Source organism: Daphnia pulicaria, chromosome 6, assembly GCF_021234035.1.
Source record: "Daphnia pulicaria isolate SC F1-1A chromosome 6, SC_F0-13Bv2, whole genome shotgun sequence".
In the NCBI taxonomy this organism is placed as follows: Eukaryota; Metazoa; Arthropoda; class Branchiopoda; order Diplostraca; family Daphniidae; genus Daphnia; species Daphnia pulicaria.
This window is the reverse complement of record NC_060918.1, coordinates 21,949,399-21,973,722: the sequence shown is the minus strand read 5'-3', so window position 1 is coordinate 21,973,722 and position 24,324 is coordinate 21,949,399. Positions and strand designations below refer to the sequence as shown.

At 42.3% G+C, this 24,324-nt stretch overlaps 1 protein-coding gene across 3 annotated transcripts in view; it reads left to right on the top strand.

The window, feature by feature from the left end:
- LOC124342568 (zinc finger protein rotund-like) overlaps positions 1 to 24,324 on the top strand; it is a 119,694-nt gene that overhangs the window by 38,132 nt on the left and 57,238 nt on the right. For 2 of the 3 annotated variants that reach the window (XM_046795566.1, XM_046795565.1), the window contains exon 6: positions 862 to 1,133. In XM_046795566.1, coding sequence (XP_046651522.1) covers positions 862 to 1,133 — 272 coding nt within the window. Of the gene's footprint in view, positions 1 to 861; positions 1,134 to 10,976; positions 14,203 to 24,324 lie in introns of those variants that run through there. The other variant, XM_046795568.1, reaches the window with a different exon arrangement.

Sequence of the window (24,324 nt, the reverse complement as noted above, 5' to 3'; positions counted from 1 at the left end):
GGGAATGGATTGAATATTCATTAGCCGTTAATGACTTTTTCAGCGCGCTATCAATTTATTCATTCCTTTTAACATATATAGGTAGTATGATTAGTATGTGCATCTATTATTTATTCACGATAATCTATACACACACACACACACAGAGTCATTCCTAATCGACGCCCCGCTCCAATGTTAGATCGACTTTCTCCTTTTGTGTTATTTTCTTTTGCATGTCATTGGCGTCAGATTTTTTTTTCCCATTCCGGCCGGATGAAATCGAATGAAAATTATCGGCTCTCCCGCATCTGATATTTATCTCTCCCTGTCGATGGTGAAAATCGAAAATTCCCGATTATTTTTGGTCGTGTGGAATGCCAACTGGTGGTGGTGGTGCGTGCATTGCGTAACAGGGCCCCCCCTTATGATCCGTCCACCCACGTCACTTCGTCGGCTGTTTTTCTTCGTTTGTTTTCTCTCTTTTGGGAATACATTTAAACCAAAATATATATATCTTAACACACACAGACACGCAAATGTCCAATGTGATAAGCGTCGCCTGTGCCAAGACGGGGGGGACTGCGACGCGACCGTGCACACACACAACACGAAACCGGTTCTTCTTCTTTCGTCTCGAATTTCCCACCCACAATATAAACTCTACTTGTATACACCAATGTAAATATAAAACAAAACAAGTTGGAAGAACTCAGAAAGACGAAACGAGATTTTTTGGAACGAAATTCTTAGGAAAACAGGAATAGATTTTCTTTCACGAAGTGTCAATTAATTTTCGTTCGTTAGTATTTCAAGTCAATTAGATTGTCCTATTTTCAATTTAAATTAAATGTTTTTTTTTTTATTTTGTTTCATTTCAAGGTGGAAGCCTGGACCAGGACGGTCGGATGGAAGTGCCGCTGTCACACGGCGGCCCGCCCGTTGTCGTCGGTCAACTCGGGTCGTCCGGCCACTTGTACGGCGTGGCCGTCGGACCGCGGTCGACGACGTCGGCCTCTACCAGCAGCTCGTCGTCTCAGTCGCCTCCCATCGTCCCCATCATCTCGTCCGGTTCGACGTCTGGCGGAAAAATGGGCGGCTCGACGTCCAACGGCGGCGGAGGACGCAAATATCAGTGCAAGATGTGCCCACAGGTAGGCGTCAACCTTTGCTCAATTCTTTTGATTCTTTTATTTATTTTTTTTTTCAATTTGGCCAACCTCCTATCTCTCAACTCACGCGGGGCTCTTTGTTTTTGTTTTCCTCCTCATTTATTTATCTTTGATTGCTTCATTTCGCATTGACCTACCGATCGCGCCCTTTCTCTTTTTCGTTTCTGGGTTCTTTTTTTTTCCCCTTTAAAAAAACAAAACAAAATTAACTTTCTCCCGTTTCCTCGCCATTTTGGTTGTTTGTTTTATCGTATTTTTATTTTATTTTTTATTTTGCCCGCCTTTTTTATTTCTGATTCGGTGGCGGATTTCAATCACTTGTCTTTTTTTGACGACCAGCGCTGCGACATTGTTGGTACACTTGGTCGGTTGATTTTCCCAGTAAAGAACTCGATCTAGCAGCCGTTCGCCATCACGCAACTGCTTGTTTTTCTACGAAAATGTTAAATATTCCGATCCCAAACTGGGTCACACCACTACTATCTGCTACTAGCTCTTTTGTAAAATTTTTCGAAATGAAAAAACTCTTAATGGGTGGCGATGAACGAGAGAGAGAATCTCTCACGCTCGTTTGAATCTCCAACGTTAAAAGCGCGCGCTTTTTAACTTTGCGTTTCTCATTCGGGTTATTATATGCGGGGATGACGCCCGATTAGATTCAGAAAAACCCGCCCAATCAAGACTCTCACTTGAAAAAATAAAACAAAATTCTCTCCGTGACAAAAAAATCTGTGGGCTTTGGAAAAAATACGAAAAAGAAGCTGGAAAAATAAAAGAGAAACGTCGTTTTTCTTTTTTTAAACGAGCAAATTGATTTATTGTGTTCTTTCTTAATGACGAATGGGGTGGGTTGTGTGTACAAGACGACGGAGAAGAAGGTCAAGACCGGTTGTGTGTGTGTTGATAATTATTTCTGTGTCTCTCTCGTGTGTTGTTGTTGCCACTGCGTTATAGCGATCTGATGGAAAGTGTCACGTAGACACTTATCCTTTTTTTTCGGGTTTTTATTTCATTCTTGCCGATTTCCCAGGTGTCTTTTTTAAAAAGAGAAAAACAAAAAGTTTGGCATTTTTTTAATTGTTTTCGACGGTAGCGATTTCGACGTGGATTCCTGGCATAACTCGATTCAATTCGAGCGAGTTGCTTATAATTTTTTCGTGATTATTACACGACTGGCCTCGTTTTCTTCTACATATCGATTGGCTTTTTTTTTGTTTTATCTCGTTTCATTCGTTCACTTTGGAATGTGTTGTTGGTTTTTATCGCTAATATAATAAGACGTTCAGCTGGTTACACGTACACCAGATGGATATTTCCAAATGCTCATTATCAACAGAAGAAGGAGATAGTAATAGTATAGTGAATGGCCCCCAAATAACAAGGGCTGTCCTCCAAACATCTTTTCCAAGTTGTTTTTTTGTCCACTTTTTGATTTACGATTGGCACAAACTTCTTCTTTTTTCCGTTTGCCATTTTATTGATGTGTCGTAAAATGAAAAGAAGCTCCTTAACAGTAGGCCTGTTGCAAATAGAAAGAAAAAAAATAGAAAATCAGTTTTTACGATCCTGTTTTTTCTTCCCTTTGCGATTTCTTTTAAAAATGTGTCGTAAAATGTTGTTCTCTTTTTCCTACATGTCGTCGGGCGGTTGTATAACTGTCTGCGCCAAAGAGACAAGGTTATTAGCCAATTTTTTTGGACACGTCTGTCGTGCCTGTTTTACGACTTGTGTCCAATCTGTACGTGTCTGTCCATTCATTGTCATTATTTAGAACGGAAATAGGAGTTGGGAGTCCAAAAAAAGGAAAATGAAATTGAGAAACAAAACAGGGCGACGAATGGATGAAGCGGAATAATTCACTGGAATTGACCCAACTGACCTCATTCGGCGAAAGAAAACGGAGAAAGTGGCAAACTTGATTTGCCAACTTGATTATGTTTAGTGTCCCCCTAGAACCCCACGCCGTCGTCTATTTCTGCCAACTAAATTGATAATCCTGTAAACTTAAATTCAAATGACAACATTGTCTCAGTTAATTCATTTTTAAAATTTAAAGAATTTCGTCGATTGATCTATTCTTGGCTGGAAAAATTCTCCCAAAAAAGATTTGATTTCTTTTTATGGCTTGATAGAAGAACCGTTGATGCAAACCATAAAGAGAAAAGAGTTTGAATTGTAAATGCATATAATGCATATCATAGTAGTAGTAGTGTGTGTATCAGATGATGGAATGAATCATCATCTCGCAATGGCCTCCGCGAAACCGCTTTGATACCAATTTGGATTCTTTTCATTCCCGCTGCTGCTGTTGGAAGAAAGAAAGCTGCTGGACCGCGGGAGAGGTCCCGAAGTTGATTAGATTCGAAATGATATCATTTTTATAGTGGCTCGGCTTGATTTCTTGTTTCTTCTTTACCAGGAACTCTGGGAGATCGCCCCAGCAGCAGCAGCTCTGTAACAAATCGTTGCGTAGCAGTTTTCGAATGAATAATTCAAAGACAAAACACTACAGTTGAAACCGAGCTGCTCTATAATAATCCACTACCCGTGTTACTTGCGAACCGATCGGTCATCCGTCTCTTTCACCACTTTTGATTGCACGGCAACGAAACAACAAATTCCCGACGGTTGTGTTTTCACGAGATTGCCTTATGTGACGTCTCCCTCCATCACGACTCAATCCGCTATATTTAACACGCGCACACACACCCAAAAGGAGAAATCTCGTCGAGGAAAAAATTTGATTCCAAAATTTTTTTTTTCTCTTTGCCTTTAAAGGGGGAAACCGCGGCACGTGCCTTTGTAATAATATTATTTAAAAAAATGTATTTTTTCTTTGAAAAAAAAAAATATGGCGCAGGGTGTTTTGTTTGGGGTTGAAAAATTTTAAATGTAAAGTTACACACAACTACCGTGTAGGTAAAAAATTTGCCCCTTACAAGGAGCCGAAAAAAAAAAAATGAATTCCCCCCCTCTTATACGTTGGTAGTTTTTCTCGGGTGTGATTGAAATCAAAGGGACACATTTCCCTTACGTCACGGACAAAAAGAAATTTCAAAAAAAAAAAAGACGAACGGTAGAGAGAAAAAGGAGCCTGGGAAAAAAGACCCGACCAGCAGCATCCCTCCCCTGTGTCTCTCTCTCATAAGACGGAATGCGACACTGAGGATATTATATAACAAGAACTATTTTTTCTATTTCTAGGAGCAGCGGTTTTTGTACAAGAAATAAAAAAAAACGTTGGGCAAAAACGGCCATCGGGGGGGTTTCGATCCTTATATTATATGATTACATTTTCTAAAGGTTCTCAGTATAGTATAGTACAATGTGCGGTATATATAGCGTCGCCGTCGTCTTTTTTTCTCTAGGGTGGGGTCCCCCCTCTTATTTTTCTATATTTTTTCCGAGTCTTTTGATATAAAAAGAAGAGGGGAGAGACTCGTTTGTTGTTGCCAAAAAAACGCGTCCGCATCGGACCCAGGTCTCTCCCCTCCTCCCGGAAGAGACGCAACAGCATCTCATACTCACCCCACTGTTTCCCTTTTTATTATTTTTTCCCTTCCTACATGTCGGAGGGTGTTTTTCTGGCCGGAGATGACGGATTGCTTTTTTTTTTACTGGGAATGGCGGTTTTTTTTTCCCCATAACCGACGCCGACCGACGTCATTTGCAGATTTTTTTTTCCTCTTAAATCAATTAAAGTTGATTGAATCTACTTGGGAGGTAGGCGAAATTAGAGCAGAAAAGTTTTTTTTCTTATTTTCCTATTGAATTTGTAAAAACACTTTGGGTCGTGGGGTGGAGGGATTACGTAGTAGTGGAATGCCGTCATGATCCTATTGAGCACCGGTTAGGGGCGTCCCTCCCCTCCTCCTCCGAATAAAAAATCTGGAATAAATAAAAAAAAGTAGAGGAAGGAATTGGTACAATAGAGACCAGTTTTTGAATGAAATCCTCCTCCCCCCGAAAAAAGAGAGAGCTCTCACATTTTTATAGAGAAAAATAAGTTACGTAGTGACGCTCCATCAGTGTGTGTGTTTCCCACAGTCGGAGGTCCCTCCCTCCCTTCACCAACGGGTCCGGTCCGGTCCAGTCGAGCAGTTCAATCCTACAGACAACAACAAGAGCAGCAGCAGCACTTTTTATAAGACATCTTTTTTTTCCTACTCTCTTATTCCGTTTATTTCCAGGGGGGAATGTATAATACACAACAACAAAACCTTCTTTTATGATTAGACGTAGTATTTTGTATGCGTGTGTCCATATAAAAAGCCAAGGAGAGAACTACCACCAACTAGGAGCACTTGATAAGAGCCCCATCAGATTATTCGATATGCCAATGTGAGTGGCTGATGCGAATGGACACAAAACTGGAATGATTTTTTTTTCTTTCAAATTTCTTTTAATTTTTCACGATGAAAGTGATGAGAGGGACCAATCGAAAATCTTGTCATCTCTGATTTGAAGTCTAATGGCATTTGCGATTCACACGACTCATTATCGAGTGAAAATAATTAAAAAATAAAAAGATTTGAAATGATTTTTTGAACGAAATAAAAAAAGATGTTTGGCTGAGTGCAAGGGCATTGAGAGAAATCAGGTTCCCTCTTCTTCTGTCTATTGCTTTGGAGGGATCGACATGAAATGGCGTCCCCCCTCGTTTTTCCCCATCTCTAACGGAGATGGCCAGTACCCATGTACACACAAAAGACGTGGAAGCTTCTCCTTTTTGTGTTTTTCTCCAAATGCGGGAGAGAAATGAGAGAGAGGGAGGCTTTTTCGCCTTCCCACGGACCCCCTCACAGCCCCCCATAAGCTAAGGAAAAACCCTCATCACGACCGGCCGTCGAGGATCGGACAAGAGTGCAGTTCATCGTCGCAATTCTAAATGCAACTGGGAATATTGTCAAATTGAATGATTTGATGGAAATCGCTGCTGGCCACACCCTCTTTCCCCCCCTCTCTCCGTCATATCCCAGCAACGATATTTTTAGAAACGGACGATATATATAAAAGTGCAATCGCTGATAACAAAACAGTTATATAAGGAAGGAAAATCTATCTCTCGTCGCCAAATAATCGAGAAAATGTCGCCGTTGTAATCAGATATTCCTATTATAGGCCTCCATATAGGTGGGACGCGACGCCGATTGTCCTTTTTTTCTCCAATGCCAACGTCGCAAACGGTTTTTATTATACGGGTAGTGAACAAGTCCAGCAGCCCAGCAGCAGTACAAGAGTCAGCCGGGAGAAAATGTCGAATCGATAAAAACCTGGGGGTAGGAGGAATTCAAATAGAAATTAAAAAGAAAACCGTTTTCTTTTATTCTTTGGCCGAATACTTGAAATTCTCTCCATCTGTTAATTGCATCCACATTAAGAAAAACTACGGATTTTTGTACCTGAATCGAACTTCATTAACCAAACAATTGTCATTTTATCGCCAGCTAATTGAAAGTGTCTGTGTGTATTCCCGTGCGAGAAACACGCAAACTTCACACACACAATCATCGAAAAAGAAGATAACCATTTTTACGGTTATTGGTTCGATCGTTCCGGCTCGTAAATTTCAATTAGACGAATAACACCGTGTGGTGGTGATGGTGCGCTCGTGTTGTTATTTTTAACTTTTCTAACAAGATCATCAACCAGACCGGAATTTAAAAAATCGAAAATTAGCATCAAAATAGAATGAGTTGATGATTACACACACAGTGAGGGATAGGGTTGAGCATAACACGTGCCCTTTGTTGACATATCAAGTCGATCAATTTTTTTTATCCCCACCCCCCTTTTCTTATAGGCCTATTAGAAAGGGGAAAAAAATTTGTTTTTTTCAAATTCAAATTTTATTCTTTTGTCGAATTAATAATCAAATAGAAGGTGGAGATTGGGAGCAAACGATAGGTTACACACACACGTGTGTGTGTGTCGCAATGGAATTTGTGTTCCCAAAAGTTGGGGGATTTTTTAAAAAATTCAAATTTTTTCGTTTTCGTTTTTCTGCCAATGCCGAGGAGACCTTGGCCGGGATATTTTTCTCGTGTTTTATTGAGTCGTACTAGCAAGTTTTTCTCTCTCTCTTTTTACAGTTGCGCGTTTTGATTTCGCCGAACGGTTTTCACCTTCGTCATTCCGCTGGTTCTCAATTTTTTCTCGGTAAAAAAAAAAACGAAAAAATAAAAACTGGTTTCCTCAACCTTTTATTTTGTTTTAGAAAATTCTTTTTATATATCCCCCCCACCTCACATAGATATAACACGCCCTTTTTTTCGTCTAATATCGAGGGGCGTTTCTTCTGATGACCTTTTAACGAAATTTCGACCAAAAATTTTCTGACGTCACTTTTGCAAAATGGCGTCTGTATTTTTTGAAAATAGGAAGAGACCGTTTTTTGTATCTATCAGAAAGATGATCCCCCCCCCCCCCCTAGCAGACGACGATGGTTTTTAGTGGGTCCCTCCTCCTCCCCTTTTTGTAGATATATTTTTTCGGCCATTTTCTATGGGGCTTCCCCATCCCACCGGAGGGCGCCTATTTTTCCTACTACTCCCCTCCCCACCGTTCGAAAGAGAGAAAAAATAGAAAGGAAGAAGAAGAAGAAGGCCGGCCATCTTTTTTTTTTTTACTTTTCCAACCCAACAGAAAGAGGCAAGGCGATTGCACGGCACAGTCGACACTCGGTCAGACGTGCTGCCAGTTGTGGACCGAACCGGTCGTACGGTCGATTCGCTCTCTTGTATTCTTATATACATCTCTTTTCATTATTACTATTTGGTGTGTGTGTGTTTTACTTGGTGTGTGTGTGTTGTGATTAGAACATCAAACGAGTTTTGACTAATTTTGCGACGATTCGCTTCGTTTTCTTTGGACACGTGTTGATTCGTGTGTGTGTGTGTGTGTGTTGGGAGAAGAGAGAAAAAGTGTTTGCGCGTGCGCCGACTGACAAGTTCTTCTTCTTCTATTTGAAAAAGGCGAAATAATTCAATGAATCGGAAAAATGGGCCGTGTTGACCGGTGACAATAGAGAAACTGACCCCCCTCGAATTGATGATACATAACTGTGTGTGTTATTTTTCTTTTGAAAAACCAGTCGAAATTGATTTTGCCATTGTGCACCCAGCCCCCCCTTAGCCTTTTAAAATGGCGGCATTGTTGGGCGACCAGATGAAAGGTCACTTGGTCAATCCTTACGCAACGGCGGCGGTCGCCTCGATGGACTACCACAAAAGTTACCAACATTTACTCCATTTGTCTGGTCACGATTTGATGAACCACCACCACCATCATCACCACCAACAACAACAGCAACAACAACAAATTTTGCAACAGCAACAACAGCATCAAGCTGAAAGTGCTGCTGCGTCAGTGTCGTCGTCGTCGTCGCCACCGGTCAATGTCTCGGTCCGGTCAGACACCCCCAACGACAACAATGCCAATACAAACAATGGAGATGGCAAGGTACTACTACTACTACTTACCCCATTCGTTTTTTCTTCTCTTCGTAGCTGGAACCTTTTTTTATTTTAATTTTTAAGCTCGGGTCATCATTACTTATTCTCTTGATGGTATTTTCTTCACCCCTCTGGAAAAATCTCTTTTTTGACACATTTTTGTGTGGGGGTCTCTCTGTGAAATCCGAGTCGTTGTCGTCGTCGTCGTCGTTGAGAAAAAGTCGAAAAAATACGAGAGAGTTTATGGCCCAGAGGTAATTTAGTTTTTCAGGCTACTACACACACAGTGCTGTTTGTATAGGAAAGGATCTTCTTCTTCTTCTTGTGGCCCCCCCCTCACGGCGTATCTTGAGGAGAGAAAGAGCCTCTGGTCTACACTCCAGAGAGTAACAGGTGGCCGATAGGGGCTTATATTTTTATATATATACATAGTGTATATGTACCGCTGCTTTTCGGTTGGCACCACCACCACCACATTCTACGGTTATAGGACTGGCTGCTGCTGCTGCTGTTTATTCTTTTTTTTTGGCCAGCAGCCCTGAGGCCCCCTATAAGCCGGTATATTCCTCCTCCTATATGCCTCGGTCTGCAACTGTCTTTTTCTATTTTTTCGGGGATATTGTACGGAAAAAAGTCTTGTGTGCCATGATTAGAAGAAATCTTTTCGTCTCTAATGGCTATTTAATAGGTCCATTGAGCTACTGGAAACGATTTTCCCCCTTTTTGTTTTGTTGGTCGACGACCTTGGCTGTCTTGATTAAGGCGCAGAATCAACTCTTGTCGCTTCGAATCTAGTCAACACTCGAACCCACACAAACACACACACAATCTCCTTTTATTTTTCTTCTTCTTGTGTCACTGGAACATCCAGTCATCCGTCTTGTTGATGAATCATTCTTCTCTCTCTCTCTGCTCATTTTTTATTTATACGTTTGTTTGTCTGTCCACGTCCTGGAAAAGGTTAATGAATTCAGACGTAAAAAGTGATTAGGTACGCAACACACACACCGTGGGATTCATAAATTTTTGTTTAGTCTTTTTTATTTTTAAAGATTTTTTCCTCCCATGTTCCAAAAATATAAATTTTTTGTAAAAGTTTTGATTATATCATCGATATTCACACGGCCCACAGGTGTTGGTGTGTGGCTCGAGGAGGGAGGAGCTTAGTAGGATAATAATAAGGGCCTATATAAAAAAATGAGAAACAAGTTATGACCCCCCAATTAACGTCCACCTCGTAAAAGAAATGAGAATAAATAAAAAGAAAATTAGGGATTTTGAGGCTAGACAAAAAGATTTAGGCGCCAATAAATGTCAACCGCTGATTCATTTTGTTGTCTAAATAAACTGGAAAATTATTTTTGATTGGAGGGGGGGGGGGTCTTAACTTTTAAAACAATCCACACCCTCCATTTGTTGTGGCTCGCGCTGCCCCATTAAACGACCAATCGAAATAATTTGAGACAATTTTTGAGTTATTTTGACCAAGAAAAAATTTAAAAATGAAATTTCTTTTTTTCAAATGATTTGAGTTTTTTGAGTTTTTTTGCACACACCTGATCCTTATGATTTTCACCGTAAAAGAAAATGGAGATACAAATTTTTTTTTTGCTAGTGCATTTGTGATGATTTTTAAACAAGAAATTGGCACCCACTTGTGTGTGTGTGTTTTGTGTTTTTCTGTGCAAATTTTGATTGAATGTTTCGACAAAGTGTTGCGGCGCTGGCGATCGACTTGGGGCTTTTCTACGATGTGTGTGTGTGTGGCCCGTGGGGATATTTAGTACAGGACAGAATTTCAATAGATAGTCTTTTTTTTTAAATAAATCAATCAAATTCTCGTTAGTAAAAAAGACATTTTAGTTGGGGTGGGATAGAGAGAGAGATGGTAGACGACAATGACAAAGTTCGCAATCCCCTAAATAAAAATAAAAAAATGGACCCATTGGTTTGATGACTTTGATATTATTTTTTACCTTTTTATTTTACCTACTTACTCTACTGCTATAGAGTCCAAATAACTTATTCTTTTCGTGTCTTGATTTTATACATTTGGTTGTGGTTTATTCTATCCTTTTTGTTTATTAAAAAAATTAAAAAGTTTGGTAGTTTGGCTCTCTAATCTCTGTCCCATCTCTCAATCATTTCATTCATTGCTTGATTTTTGGTTGTCGGTACTGCCTCTCTCGCGTATTCCAGTAGAAAAAAAAACAGAGCCCCTCCGTGCCTTTAAAAAAAACAATCATTATTACACCAACCAATTTTTCAAACAAAATCACATAAAAATCAGTCAGTCATCTCTCTATCTCTCTCTCTCTCTTGGTCGATCGGTCTGTGCGACTGGTCCTCTCTCTCTGGTTGTTTTGTGCAGATCTTTGGCTCCAAGGCAGACCTCCAGCTCCACACGCAGATCCACATGCGCGAGTCGAAGCCGTACAAATGCACGCAGTGCTCCAAGTCGTTCGCCAACAGCTCGTACCTGTCGCAGCACTCGCGCATCCACCTGGGCATCAAGCCGTACCGCTGCGAGATTTGCCAGCGCAAGTTCACCCAGCTGAGTCACCTGCAGCAGCACATCCGGACGCACACGGGCGACAAGCCCTACAAGTGCCGCCATCCGCACTGCACCAAGGCCTTTTCGCAGCTGAGCAACTTGCAGTCGCACTCGCGCTGCCACCAGACGGACAAGCCCTACAAGTGCAACTCGTGCTACAAGTGCTTCCAGGACGAGACGGCCCTCCTCGAGCACATTCCAAAGCACAAGGAGTCGAAACACCTCAAGACGCACATTTGCAACTATTGCGGCAAGTCGTACACGCAGGAAACCTACCTGGACAAGCACTTGCTCAAGCACACGGAACGGCCGGAGAAGAGGTCCAGGGGTGGCGCCGCTGCTGCTGCTGCTGCGGCCGCCGCAGCGGCGGCCAATGCCAACGCTGCAGCAGCAGCAGCCGATTCCAATTACTGGAACAAATCGGGCGAAACCAACGGACTGGAACAGCAATCTTCCGTCATGAATCACTCGAGTGGCCACGAGCGGAACGACGACTGCGTTCACAATAACCAGCAGCAACAACAGCAGCAGCAACAACAACAAGACCACCTCAACCGCTTGCACGACGACCGGCTGGGACAGCAGCAGCAGCAGCAACAACAACAATTGCATCCGCATCAAATCGGAGGTGGCGGCGGAGTCATTGGTTACGACAGTTCCAAGACGTCATCTTCATCCATTTCCGCTTTCACGCCCATTCAAAGTTCGGGAGGTATGGTCGGACTCGGAGGTGGTGGCGGTCAAATGGGCGGCGGAGGTGGTGGTGGCGTCCAGTCAGCGGTGGCGGCGGCAGCAGCAGCCGCCGCGGCCGCCGCATCTCGTTCCTACTTTCCCTACGATCCTCTTGGAGCCTTTGCCAAAACGGCCCAGCAGCCGCCACCTTCTTCGTCGTCGTCGACGCCGTCGTCTTCGTCATCGCAGATGGGTGGAGGATCGATGATGACGATGGAGTCGATGAAATCGGCCAACGCCTTCAACACGAACCAGCTCATCTCGTTGCACCAGATCAAGAACTACGCCCATCACGCTCATCATCCGCACCATCCGGCGGCGGCTGCAGCCGCAGCAGCAGCGGCCGCGGCCAATTTAATGTCGGCCGGCAAAGATTTCGATTTCGGACTGGGCGGGAAAGACAAATAATTTCAACAACAAAAAACAAAAGGCGTTTTGATTTGTCGTTTGACGCCCAGTCACCACCACGTTTGTTCGTTGTCCTGCCGATTTCAAATTGTTTTTCTTTTTAAGAAAACTTGCCACACATCCGGCAGTGATCCATCAATTGTTAATCCTCCTCCTTACGCGCACACACACATCCCCCCACTAAATTCCATTCAACTGCCGTTTTTTTTCGTTCGGGGATAGCCAACTCTCCCCCTCACTTTGAAAGAGCGCGGGTGATTTGAACGAACCGACCTCGCACCACCCACCGTTAGAGCACAAACTCGGGAGGGGGGAGACTAAAATAAAATTCTTTTGATTTCTTACCTGATGGAATTTTTGTTATGGGAGGCGTTTTCATCTTGTAAAAAATAATAATTAGGGCCATCACTTTAAACAACAAGAAAAACAAGAGTTAATTTATTAACTGAGGTGCCTTTTTTGTTTTTTTAAAACAAGATGATGGCTCCATCTAGTTTGTCTAGTTTGTGTGTGTTTTTTTTTCTCTCTCCCTCCCACACATTTCTCACGGATTTCAAATTCAAAAAATTGAATCAATTAATTATAAATAGCTGGAGACACAAGGAGATTTTTTGAAGCTCAGATGAGGGCGTCGTCGCGTCCAGTTCCAATTTCAAATACCTCAAAACTATTTGTTTCCTCTCCGTAAGTTTTCTTTCCTCATTCAGATTTCAAACAGAGCACAGGGCAGTGGCTTGTTCACTACCTGGCATGTGAAACAGTATCTCGAATAGCTTATTGTTAATACGTAATAATAATATATTATCGACACACGCAAACGGACAAAACTTCGCAGAAACTTTTTTTTTTGTTTATTTTTCGATAGGAGAAAAATGTGTTTCCCTCCTTTTTTGTGTGTGTGTGGTTCTCTGCCGTTTTTTTGTGGTAATCCCCGGTGAAAAATAATCGATTGCGTGAAAAAACATTTTCGTTTGTGTCTCGTTTAAAAAAAAAGGTAAATAATATTTTTTCTCTCATTGAAAAAAAAAAACTGAATTCCCCCCACATCCTTTTCTCGTGTGTGTGTGTGTAACTCGTTTATATTATTACATTTAGACTTGTTTTTTTTTTTCTTTTTTGGCCCTAAATGTCTCCTCGAGAACATCAACGACCCGAGAAAAAAAAAGGTGTTGTTGTATTTTTCACGATAACGAAATGTCATCGCAGGGGAACCGTGTCGTGTTTCTTTTTTTCTTGTTGTACATAAAACAAAAAGGTGTGTTTTTTTCAGGGGTTGTTTCTCCTCTTTCTCGTTCGTGTTTTTTTTTCATCTTTACTTATTTTCGTTCACCATTTTTCTCCGTGTCCCTGCCACATTTTGTGTATTTTCATCCGAAAAAGGGAAATTTTTGTGTTCGATCGAATTATTTTTTCGTTGTTTTGCTGTCGTTGTTCGGTTGTTGTCTCTTTTCGAGGGCGACTCGAAAAAAAACCATTTTTTGTTTTATTCGAAAAATAAGAAAAAAAAAAACCTGTTTGAAACTTTTTTTCTTTTCCTCCCCAAGAATTTCGACAACAAGTGAACAAACAAACAAAAATTTGAAACCTTGTTTATTTGTACGCATGTTTCTTGTGTGTGTGTATGTATGTGTTTCTGTGTGTGTGTGTAGTGAGTCTCATGTTCAAATTCTCGTTGGCGCACACACGGGCACAAAAAAAAAATGCCATTTTCTCTTGTACAAGTTTGCTACTTACCACAGTATCTCCATTTTCTCTCTCCCCACTCTTTTTCTCGAAAAAAAAAGTATTCCCCCATCCCTTTTACCTTTTTCTTTTTGTGTTTCTACTTTTTATCTGCTGCATTCAAGCTTGAAAAAAACAAAACAAAAAAAGTGAGAATCATTTTTCTTGACGACAAAAATAATAAAAAGAAAAATTCAATAATAAATATCTGGTCGAATCATTTTATCTTTTATTTTCGTTTTATCGACTTTTGGGTTTATTTGATTGGGGTTATTTGGTTTGAATTTGGCGCCCCTATTATTGTAGGGGGTTGTAGGGATCGGCCGCTAGATGGTGTACGACACCCTCGGGCGCTTTTGGCGTGATTCTTTTTTTAATTTATTAACGCACCAAGAAAAACAATCGAAAAAGATTTTCGCAACCTTTTTTGAAGGGCTCGTTTATCGTGTCGACACACTACACGTGAAACCGCTCCCGACAACGTTTCCTCCACCCACAAAACTCGTCAAGTTTTTTTCCGAAAGTGAAGTCGAAAATGTCACGCAACAGCCAACCAGATCGCAACCGTAGGCGAAAAACCGTTTGAAAAATTCCAGCGAGAGAAAATGTAAATCTGTTTTTTTTCTTCTTTTGAAAGGAAAAACCAAATTGATGGATGAGTGGATCGCGTTGACTTATCATTACATCAGCTGATGTTATCGTCATATGGCCAAGGCAACACGAAAGACTTTTTGGTTAATGTTAAACGACGTCCCATCTCTTTTATTATTATTTACTCCGTGTGTTTGTTTTGGTTGGTTTTTAATAAGAGCCAAGGAAAACAAGTGGGTGGCCATCATCATTTCTCCTTTTTTCTCAAGTGAAAACGACGCCAAGAAAATAAAAATAGAAATGCGACGCCGGTGGGTACACACGGATTCTTTTAACCATTTGTACTACTATCTACCTGATCACACAACGTGTGTATAAAAATATACACGGCACAGCCTAAAACATTGTGATTGATCCTCGTTCTCTTGGCAACGTTGAGTCTCTTGTATATTTTGAACGAGCTGCTGCATTCCCGTCCGTAAAGAAAATCCCAAACCCCCGCTGGTGATGGTTGGCGTCCATCATTCATCATCCAATATGCACACGTACACACGTACACAATAAATAATAATAATAATAATACTGGCGAGTAGAATTTTAGCGCTCTGATGAATAATTCTCCCGAAATTTTTTCGCTGTCCCATTTCGACTTTTTTTTTATATTTTTCGAAAATGGGAAAAAACCCTTGCGGGCTTCCAATTTGTTTGTGTAGTAAAAATCCCAACATGTCATCAGTCAAAAAGCTCTTGATTCCCGCGCATATTTTCTCTCTCAACTCCTTTTGCGTTGCATATTTTTCGGACGAAATTTCAATAAGAATCTGGATCGGTTCCTTGCCAGAGTTGGCAGTGGAGAGACGGATAAGATCCAGCAGCAAGGCGCATTGCAACTCGGAATAATTGAAACATGGCTGCTGCTGCTGTTGCAACCTGATGGCGCAACTATTTAATTAAAAGCAGAAGGAGGGAGGTAATTTGAAGAGAGTCGTCGCCTTATGTCTCCTCTCTCTTGTGCTGTGTGACAGCTTTTCGTCATTAAAGATGTTTGTGCGCCGGATGACATTTGAAATTCCCGCCCCGCCTAGCTGATTATTGGCGTTTCCAATCAAATGTCCCTGTGCATTTCCCCCTCCAACCAGTTAAGTTGAATCTTATATTTTTAGGCCATTCGGGTAAAATGGACTTTTGATTGTTCCAGATATTCCCTTAAAAATATTGTAGAGAGACACACACTTTGATCATGGGCATCTTTTCGGTTTCAATTCAATCGAGTCTTGTATACGTCCGTCGCAAGTTTTGGCTGGTGGGCGATGGCGACTCTCGACTGTAACCAGCAGGAGCAGGAGCAGGAGCGTCTAGGCTATAATGCGAGAGTCGCCGGGGCCAAGACTTGGAGCTCTAATTGCTTTTATAAAGTTAACTTTATCGGCGGCTCCAGTTGCTGGCAGTTTCGGGATCTACGCTTTTACTTGTCGTCGCCCGGGCGGCCGTATATAAGTATAAGGCTAGAGCCTCTCACTACAGTATAGTCTCTCTCTCTCTCGCCGTCGAGTTTTGAAACTTGAATAAGAAGAGATTTTCGCCAATTTGCCCATCAGCAAAGGGCGCGGCTCTGCGGAATGGTGAAACTCTCCGAGTAGTCCGTCTCTCATCTCTGCGCTCCCCTCTCAAAATGTTGCAGAGACTTTCCAAGTGCTTGTCGCCGTCTTCGGTTGCGTCGTCGTCGGGCTGTTTGATTATTTATAGACGCATATCATTCAGCTGGCAATGTCTGCGTCCCAGCCCACCAACATCAATTGACGTGTGCCCCGATTTCCAAAAGAATTATTTAAATTGACAACTTGGGGGGTAGTAATAAAACGAAAGTTGATGCAATAACCGATCTCTATTACCCAGTTAAAAAACACTTTTCGGCAGCATATCATAGGTAGTAGTTGAGTTTTCCAACAAGAGGGGGGAAATGAATAAACCATTATTCCCGCGGTCATGACGACCAGCAGCAGCCGGGCAATAAAACTTCTTTTTTCTTTTCGTCTACTATACTTTCCTCATCTTTTTTTTTTCGCCATATTTATGGTGTGTGTGTGTACATCGCCTTTTGTTTATACACACACACATAGGTAGATATATATATTTTGATATGTGGGTGTGTGTGTGAACTCCACATGATACTCTGCATATGTATAAGAGAGAGAGAGAGCTAAAGCGGGCGCGCTGGAACTATTGTTATTATTACATATCATTATGTATATGTGTATCAAAAGAAAAAGGAAAAAGAAAAATATGACTCAGTGCTGAATAGACCAACTGGGCAGAGCAATAACGCGAACGGCTGCACAACTTTCACCCAACAACAGCCACACTCGATTCTTCTTCTTCTAATTTATTTTTGATGGCCCTGGCCACTGCAGCGGCCGTTGGCAGAAAACGAGAGCTAGAGAAAAAATAGCGTATCACACACGCAAGGCTATGCAACAACGGCCTCGCATCTGATTTGATTAGACTGTCAACATTCCCAACTTGAAATGAAGAGGCCTAAATGAAAATAAGGCTTTTTTTAAAAAATAAAATGATTTTTACAGAATTTATAAAGAAAGATGATTGAAATTTTATTACAGGCCTGGGCAGTGTATCACTTCTCGGAGGCCTCTCTCTTGACGATGTCGTTTTGAAACAGGAAACTCTGCTGGCCAAAGTCATAAACAAAAAGGGGTATAGCTGCTGTGCTCTCTGATATTATGTGACCTAGAAATGTTGGTCAAAGAGAACCTGTGCAATCAAATTTGGGGGGGAAAAGACGCTGAGGCGCTTGTTTTCTCTCGCCCAACTGTCACAAAATGGCGGGCATTTGTATTAGCCCGACGAAATTGGATCCGGCAACGAAACGTCTCTCCATAGGCCATATAGAAGCTGGAGGGCAGCAGCAGCCTACATTATTGTGTTTCTCTCATATTTGAGTCTGTACGAAGCCAAACATTCACTCTGTGCTGGGGATCATGTAGCCGATTTGTATACCTGAGACCCGCCGCCGAGAGCTTCAAATGACGACACACGGGGAGGTGACGTTGGCGCTGCTGACCTTTTCATTTGTTATTGCCCATTTTGAAATGATTTTTCCCAAATAAAATGAAAAGAGCCGATTTGAATCATGGGGTTGATACAAGTCAAAACGCCGTCATACAACCGGTTCCACACAACTCAATTTGATAAGCCTCTTGTCTATTTTCGATTCGAATGAATCTTTGATTGCCGCTCACTGCAATTCGATGCCTATAAGAGTCGAGTGGGGTGGTGCTGGATTAGGCCCGACTATTTCCAAGCCTTCTGAATTTTGTTTTGTCCTTTTGAGGCCAAGGGAGGCGCAAACAATCGGCCAATCCGCTTAGCAGTTCGCTTATATAATAGGAGCCTATATACACTATACTAGGCCCCGTCGATAATATTCTATCGTCCCTGTTATGTGTATAGTCTCGTCTAGGTGATTGCCCGTTGATTTAGATGAGTGGCAGTTTGACAAAAGCCGATTTTCGTGGTGTCCGTTGCGATCACACGTATATACGTCACACAAATAGAGCTACAGTTGGAGTAAGTTTCTTATTTATTATGCGGTGCACATTCATAACCGCAATGGGAGAAAGAGTTAAAAATGTTTTTTTAAAAACGACATCAAGTTGATTTCATCTAGCTCAGTCAGTAGACAGTACAACGCCGTAGACTATCTCGTTTCATTATGTATACATCATCGTGATGAAATATTTCCAAGCTCCTCCCGGTACCTCGTCGTCTTAAAACAAAAAGGGGAGAGAGAGACTCATCAGAGGGCCAGCAGCACACAACGGCGAGTGTACCGAGTACAGGCAACCGAGCAGTCTTGGCAATTACGAGGAAATAACAATAAAACAAGGATCGACAGAGAGCTAGCTAGACGAGAGAGAGAAGATGACGATTTTCATCGCGAAATGTTGTTGCTCTTCTATAGTTCCTCCTTCTCAGGCTGCAGCCTAGGCAGAGTCCCTTGATGATGGGCCTTGTTTGATGATGATGACACATAAAGCCTGCATAATGAAGGTCTTCATTATGTTAAAGATGCACTCGAACGGGGGGGGGGGGGATATATAGACGAAATCCTCCCACATGGGCAGCAGCAGAGAAATGTAATCAAGTGGGAGAAGAGGCCAGCAGCCTACGTCTATCTATCAGTCCGAGACAATAATATAATGGCGATAGCATTGAAGTATATAGACGAAGGCTTTCGGTCTCTCTCTGTTCGTCGCCCGCTTTTGATTGGATTGCCAGAGAGGAGCAGTATTCCTTATATTAGCGTCGTTGTCGTCGTCTTATATTTCTCTGGCCGTCGTTGTCGTCAGCAGAGAGTCGCCTCGCAGCTGGCATCAACGATGCACATTAACACGGCTGATGCGCTTTCTCTCTTATCTCCTCGTCCGGCGTCTCTTTGCCAAGAATGCGCAACCCCCCGAGAGAGAGAGAGAGAGCATTGTAAAAATGTCGGGCATCTTATTATATGTAGCGCCCGGCATCATGCCTACATTGCATCATCATCATCTCCCTCTAATAAAAGTAGTACTAGATCATTACAAACAAACTACATTACATTTCTTATTGAAATTCAGTTACTTTTTACTTGATTTAACTTTTACCGCAAACGATTTTCTATTGATTTAGGCCGTTTAATGGTATGATGACGGATGAATGTCAAAATGTATTGGACAGCCATTTTAGGCCTGTTTTAATTTTAATTTTTTTCAAATTCCGGTATTGGGAAATGTAACAGACAGTCATATTGTATGTGGCAGTTTAAAGTTGGGCGCTAAATATAGGCAACGACGCCTAGCACGCAGTAATTAGGCGTTTTAATGATGTTATAGACTGTACGTAGAGAGTACAGTCGAGCAAGTAATTACATCTCGTCGTCGTCTAAGAGAAGATTGAAGGGAAAGGCCAGGAATTTTCGGCTCGTCTAAGGCTTCGTCATCCGGGTGGGTATAGTAGACAAAGAGAGTGTGCCGAGACGCCCCCGATCGAATTCGAATGTGTTCAAGTGTCTTAACTCTCTCGTCGTCGTCGTCGCCAGTGATGAGAGAGAGAGAGAGGAGTCTCGGGAATTTTGCGTGATGGCGTCTCTCTCAGCCGGCCAATCGTTGCCGAGTTGGCAAAGATCTAAACGCAGGGCGTGATCACATCAAATGGAAAATTGTCCGACTTTTTTTTTTCGTTTCAATTTTATTTCCCGAACGGAAATGGATGAGGAGTAGAGAGAACAGGGGCGCGCGCAAGTTTCACGCAATTGGCGGTGGTGCGCAACGGCGGAGCTTTTGCTTCCCACTTTCTCTCTCTCTCTGCCGCCGAGCATCAGGATCGTCTAGGAGATGTGTCCCTTTATAAAGTATAGTAGCGTCGGCGGCGGGGGGGACATGCCCAAGTTTTAAGTAACACGTGCAAAGGAGGAAGGGGGGCCCAGACCAGAGACCAAAGCTGCGGATAGATTATAAACTTTTGGGGGAGAAAGCAAAGTATATATATCCATCCATCCTGGGCGCAAAAGTATCGCTCATATATTTATGTGTGTCTCTCTATAGTAGTAGCTCCTTGTGCTGCCATTAGAGATGTACATCGTAAATAGGATTTATATGACTTGCATTCAAGAGAGAGAGAAGGAAAACTTGGCCAAGTAAATCTTGGGCGGTGGGTTGATTCCCGCTCTAGCGTAATACATATATACCGACCAACCGCCGCCGGAAGAAATAAAACATGGGCGCTTCTTCTTCTTCTTCTTCTTGGGCGCTGTATAAATATCCTCCTTTGAGTAAATATGTCTTTTGTTTATGGACCTGCTGTGTGTGTGCTGAATTCTTGGAAATGTCGCCAAGAGGAGAGCCCCAAGAGCTCCTCTATCCTATACTACTACCGTCTACTCTTTTTCTCTGGATAGTTTGGACTCATTACACAGTCATGGCAACTCCTCCTTTCTCTCTCTCCTTCTCTGCTGTGTCTTTTCATTAGCTAATTGTTTTCCGTCATCACGGCAGCAGTAGAAAGAGGAGGAGGACGGCCAACAAGAGAAATCTTCGTTGGAGGCGATTTTAGATTGTTGTTGTTTGCTGCTGCTGCTGCCAAGGGGGCGACTTGAAGATTTTAGAAGGTTTCGGCGCTGGCTGCTGGCCGAGTTTATATATACATGATGATGATGTTTATAAAGCAGACGACGATGTGTAGATTAGAAAGAGAGTCGACAAATATACAAGACTTTGCCAACGGCTGATGGGCCCGGCCGCCGCCCTCATTGAAAATCTCATTTCGCACGTCTATCGCCGGACTATAAGGAAATGCACAGAGAGGATCAATAAGGATCCTCGCCCGTCACAGCCGTTGTGTGACGGACCCAAAAAAATGAAATAAGTATAGAAACCGTTTGAGGGGAAGTTGCGCGTCTCTGTTATTTTTTTGGTTGAATTTCCGATAGTTTTTTTTTGCGCGTTCGTTTTTCTTTTGTTTTGTTCGTCGTAGGGAGAAAGGGGTAAAACCGGTCGGAAAATATGACGATGTAGCTCATTGAAATATCCCCCTCGTTTGGAAAATGGCCCCAGAAAAAAACAAAACTGGATCCCCCAAAAAACATCTTTCCGTCTGTGCGTGCTTTTTTTTTTGTCTAAATAGGAAAAGGGATTTTCGTGATGATGAAAAGCGTCAGCGTCGCCAACCTATTATGCAAACACTTTTGAATAGCTAGCTAGCTCAGCTCTCTCCCCTTTTATTCCTTTGATGGATGGACGGATGAGGGTTCACACAGCGGATGGCGATTCATCATGAGATTTGCCAAGGAAACGAGAAGGAACTGAAAAATGTTCTTGATCTGTTTTTTCTTTTTTTTTGGGCGTCCCCCTGTCGGGCGTGATTTTTTTCTCTCCGGGAGGGGGTCGCATCGCATATATGATAAAAGGTCAGCGGGATATTTCGTTCGTTCCCCCCTCCATGACGAATAGAAAGGAAAATGTTTTGGGTAGAAACAACATTCAGGTGCTAATCAGCTCACATGTCCAGAGCGATGCAACTCATTGGCTACAGCCGAATATACAATAACAATTTTGAAATCAAATTTTTTAAAAATCCCGAAACTTGAACAACTTTTGTGGGAATTTTGGTAGGAGCGTCGGTAAAATGTCACTGGGATGATGACGATAAGTCATATAATTATTTATCGATGAAACAACGGACATTGTGGATGATAGCTTTCTAGCTGCGGCTATATTTAGACTCCATCACTCTCCATTGCCTTCAAGAAGTAGTAACACATTTTTATATCAAAATATGAAGACCAGTTTTTTTTTTATTTCATTTTTTTATTTTGCTCCCAAAAGAGCCGTTGATGATGATTCGACCGGTTTTTCTCGCTATACACATCGACCAGTTTTTTTATCCTGTTCCAAGTTATAATGGAACATGTCAGAAATAAATGGCGTAACGGCTTTTCCACGAATTTCTTCAAAACAAAATATACTAGACGCTCTTGCAAGAGACTGGTTTTTCTCCTCCTATAATCTGGTTTTGTGCAGCCCAGCTTTTGTGAATTTTGTCGCATAATGTCAAATCAAAGAGCGTGTGACCGAGCATCGCCGTCATGGCCGATGTTGTTTAGATTCTCTTCTCGGTCAAACACAATTCTCTCCCATCCATCACATCGGCCAGCGCCAGCCGCCTGGGACTCTACCGGTATGCGCGTCCAGTTATTCGCAGCTACAACGCAACGAGATCTTGTATGATGTAAACCCGTTTTTCTCTCTGCCGATAGAAGAAGAAAAAGTTTTCTTTCGGATTGCGAGAGACGGCCGGTCCGACGAGGGAGGGGACACACACGCACACACACAAAAGAGAAAACCCCACCCCGTGTGAAATGTCCATCGCGGTACTACACACAGAGCGATCGACCGGTTTTATTCGTCATTCCATCACTCCCATGGCGATTTTCTTGTAATTCTTTTTTATTTTTATTTTCGGGGGGTTTCAATAGAAAAAAATAAAATAAAAATAAAAAACAAGAACGGATATACATCGGCAATAAAAGGAGCCGATTTTCCCAATCGCCTTTTTGTTCTCAAACCTGTTTTGCATATAATACGCCTTGGCGCATCTAGGGTTATTTTTTGGGCCGATATTGTATTCTTTTTCATTTCGAATAAAACCGGTGGCTTCATTTGAAAATACTTTATTTTTATTCACCAAAGTTTAGATTCTTCTTCTTCTTGTTTGGCTGTTTCAATTCCATAGAAAAACGAGTTTTCGGGCAGCAGAGGGTTGGTTTTATTGTTGAATTAAACACCGCGATGATAGAAAAAAACAATTTGATATTTTGACTATCCGTGGGAACGCGAATGTTGTCAGTACGTTACCTATCGTATCAGCAGTTCAGTTGTTGCTGTGTGCATCGTGTTCTTGTGTGGATTTTTCGCCTTTTTTCGGTCGATGGACTTGGCCGTTTTCCCATCTCGCGGTCGATTCGAATCATCGTCCGACTCTGCTGATGTCATCGCCCAGTGAAATGAAATGAATTTAAAAATGTCCGAGTCAGAGATTTTGACGTTCAGATTTTAAAATCAAAATCAAAAATTTTTTTCGTGAAACGAGAGAGTTTCGAACTTAACTTTTCACAGACGTCCGTCAGTCAAGCGCCGGAAAGTAATCGAGAAAACGGAGATTGGCCTTGGTGATTCCGGTCTTGTTGGATCGCCGTGGCAGCAGCAAATTGGCCAGGGATGAGAGTGAGAGAAGCCGGCCCATCATCCAGCCCAGTTTATATATTTTGAGTCCATCTATAACTTGTGTGTGTGTGTCTACTAGCCTACAGCGTTGATTCTAGAAATGAGAAACTTTACTGTGATGTGACTTTTGAATCTGGCGCGGGTTGCAATCAACATCCCCCGCCGGGCAACCGTTTATTGGCAGCACAGCGTCGGCTTCATTTTGTTCTATTTTCTCCCGGTTGATAAGTCGAAGACGAAAAGCAATTCACGACCGCGACCGACTGGCCGGCGGAAGACGCCATGTGACAAAATCGTTTGATTTTCCTCCAACCCCTCCCTCCCACCCGTTTCCAACCATTCATCCCGTTCATCCCGCAGACGTTAATATCACAGCCAAGGGAAATGGAAACTTTTGATTTTATATTTGATTTTGATTTTGATTTCGTGACTGACCGGGGGCGCCTCCATCATCAGAGAGCCTCGGTCCGAATTATTTTCCCAGAAGTCCCGCACGAAAATGATCAACTAAGAGCGAATGGGATCTGTCATGTCTCAAAACGAACAACTGCTGCTGAACTGCTGGCCCACTTTCTCGGCGACTGTTAATCCCCACACAGCCGGGCAAATGATGAGTGCCAGCCGGGACTATGGAGGCAGCAGCCATGGATATTGTATTATCAAATGTGTATCTAATAGCAGCTGGCCAGATAGGAATATATGTGGTAGATCACTCGGACCCACACACACACACACCGTTGATGGGCGCCCGGGTAATGGACGGCGTACCACCACCACCCAAGACGATCTAACAGTAGCGGCCGCTTTCTCCCTCCATTTTTATTTTATTTAAAAAAAATAATTCTTGACTTTTTAAAGAGTTAAAATCGGTCGACACATTGACACGCTCTATTTCTCTCCCGCCCGCTTCGTCAATCAGATCTTTTTCCCCTGTCTAG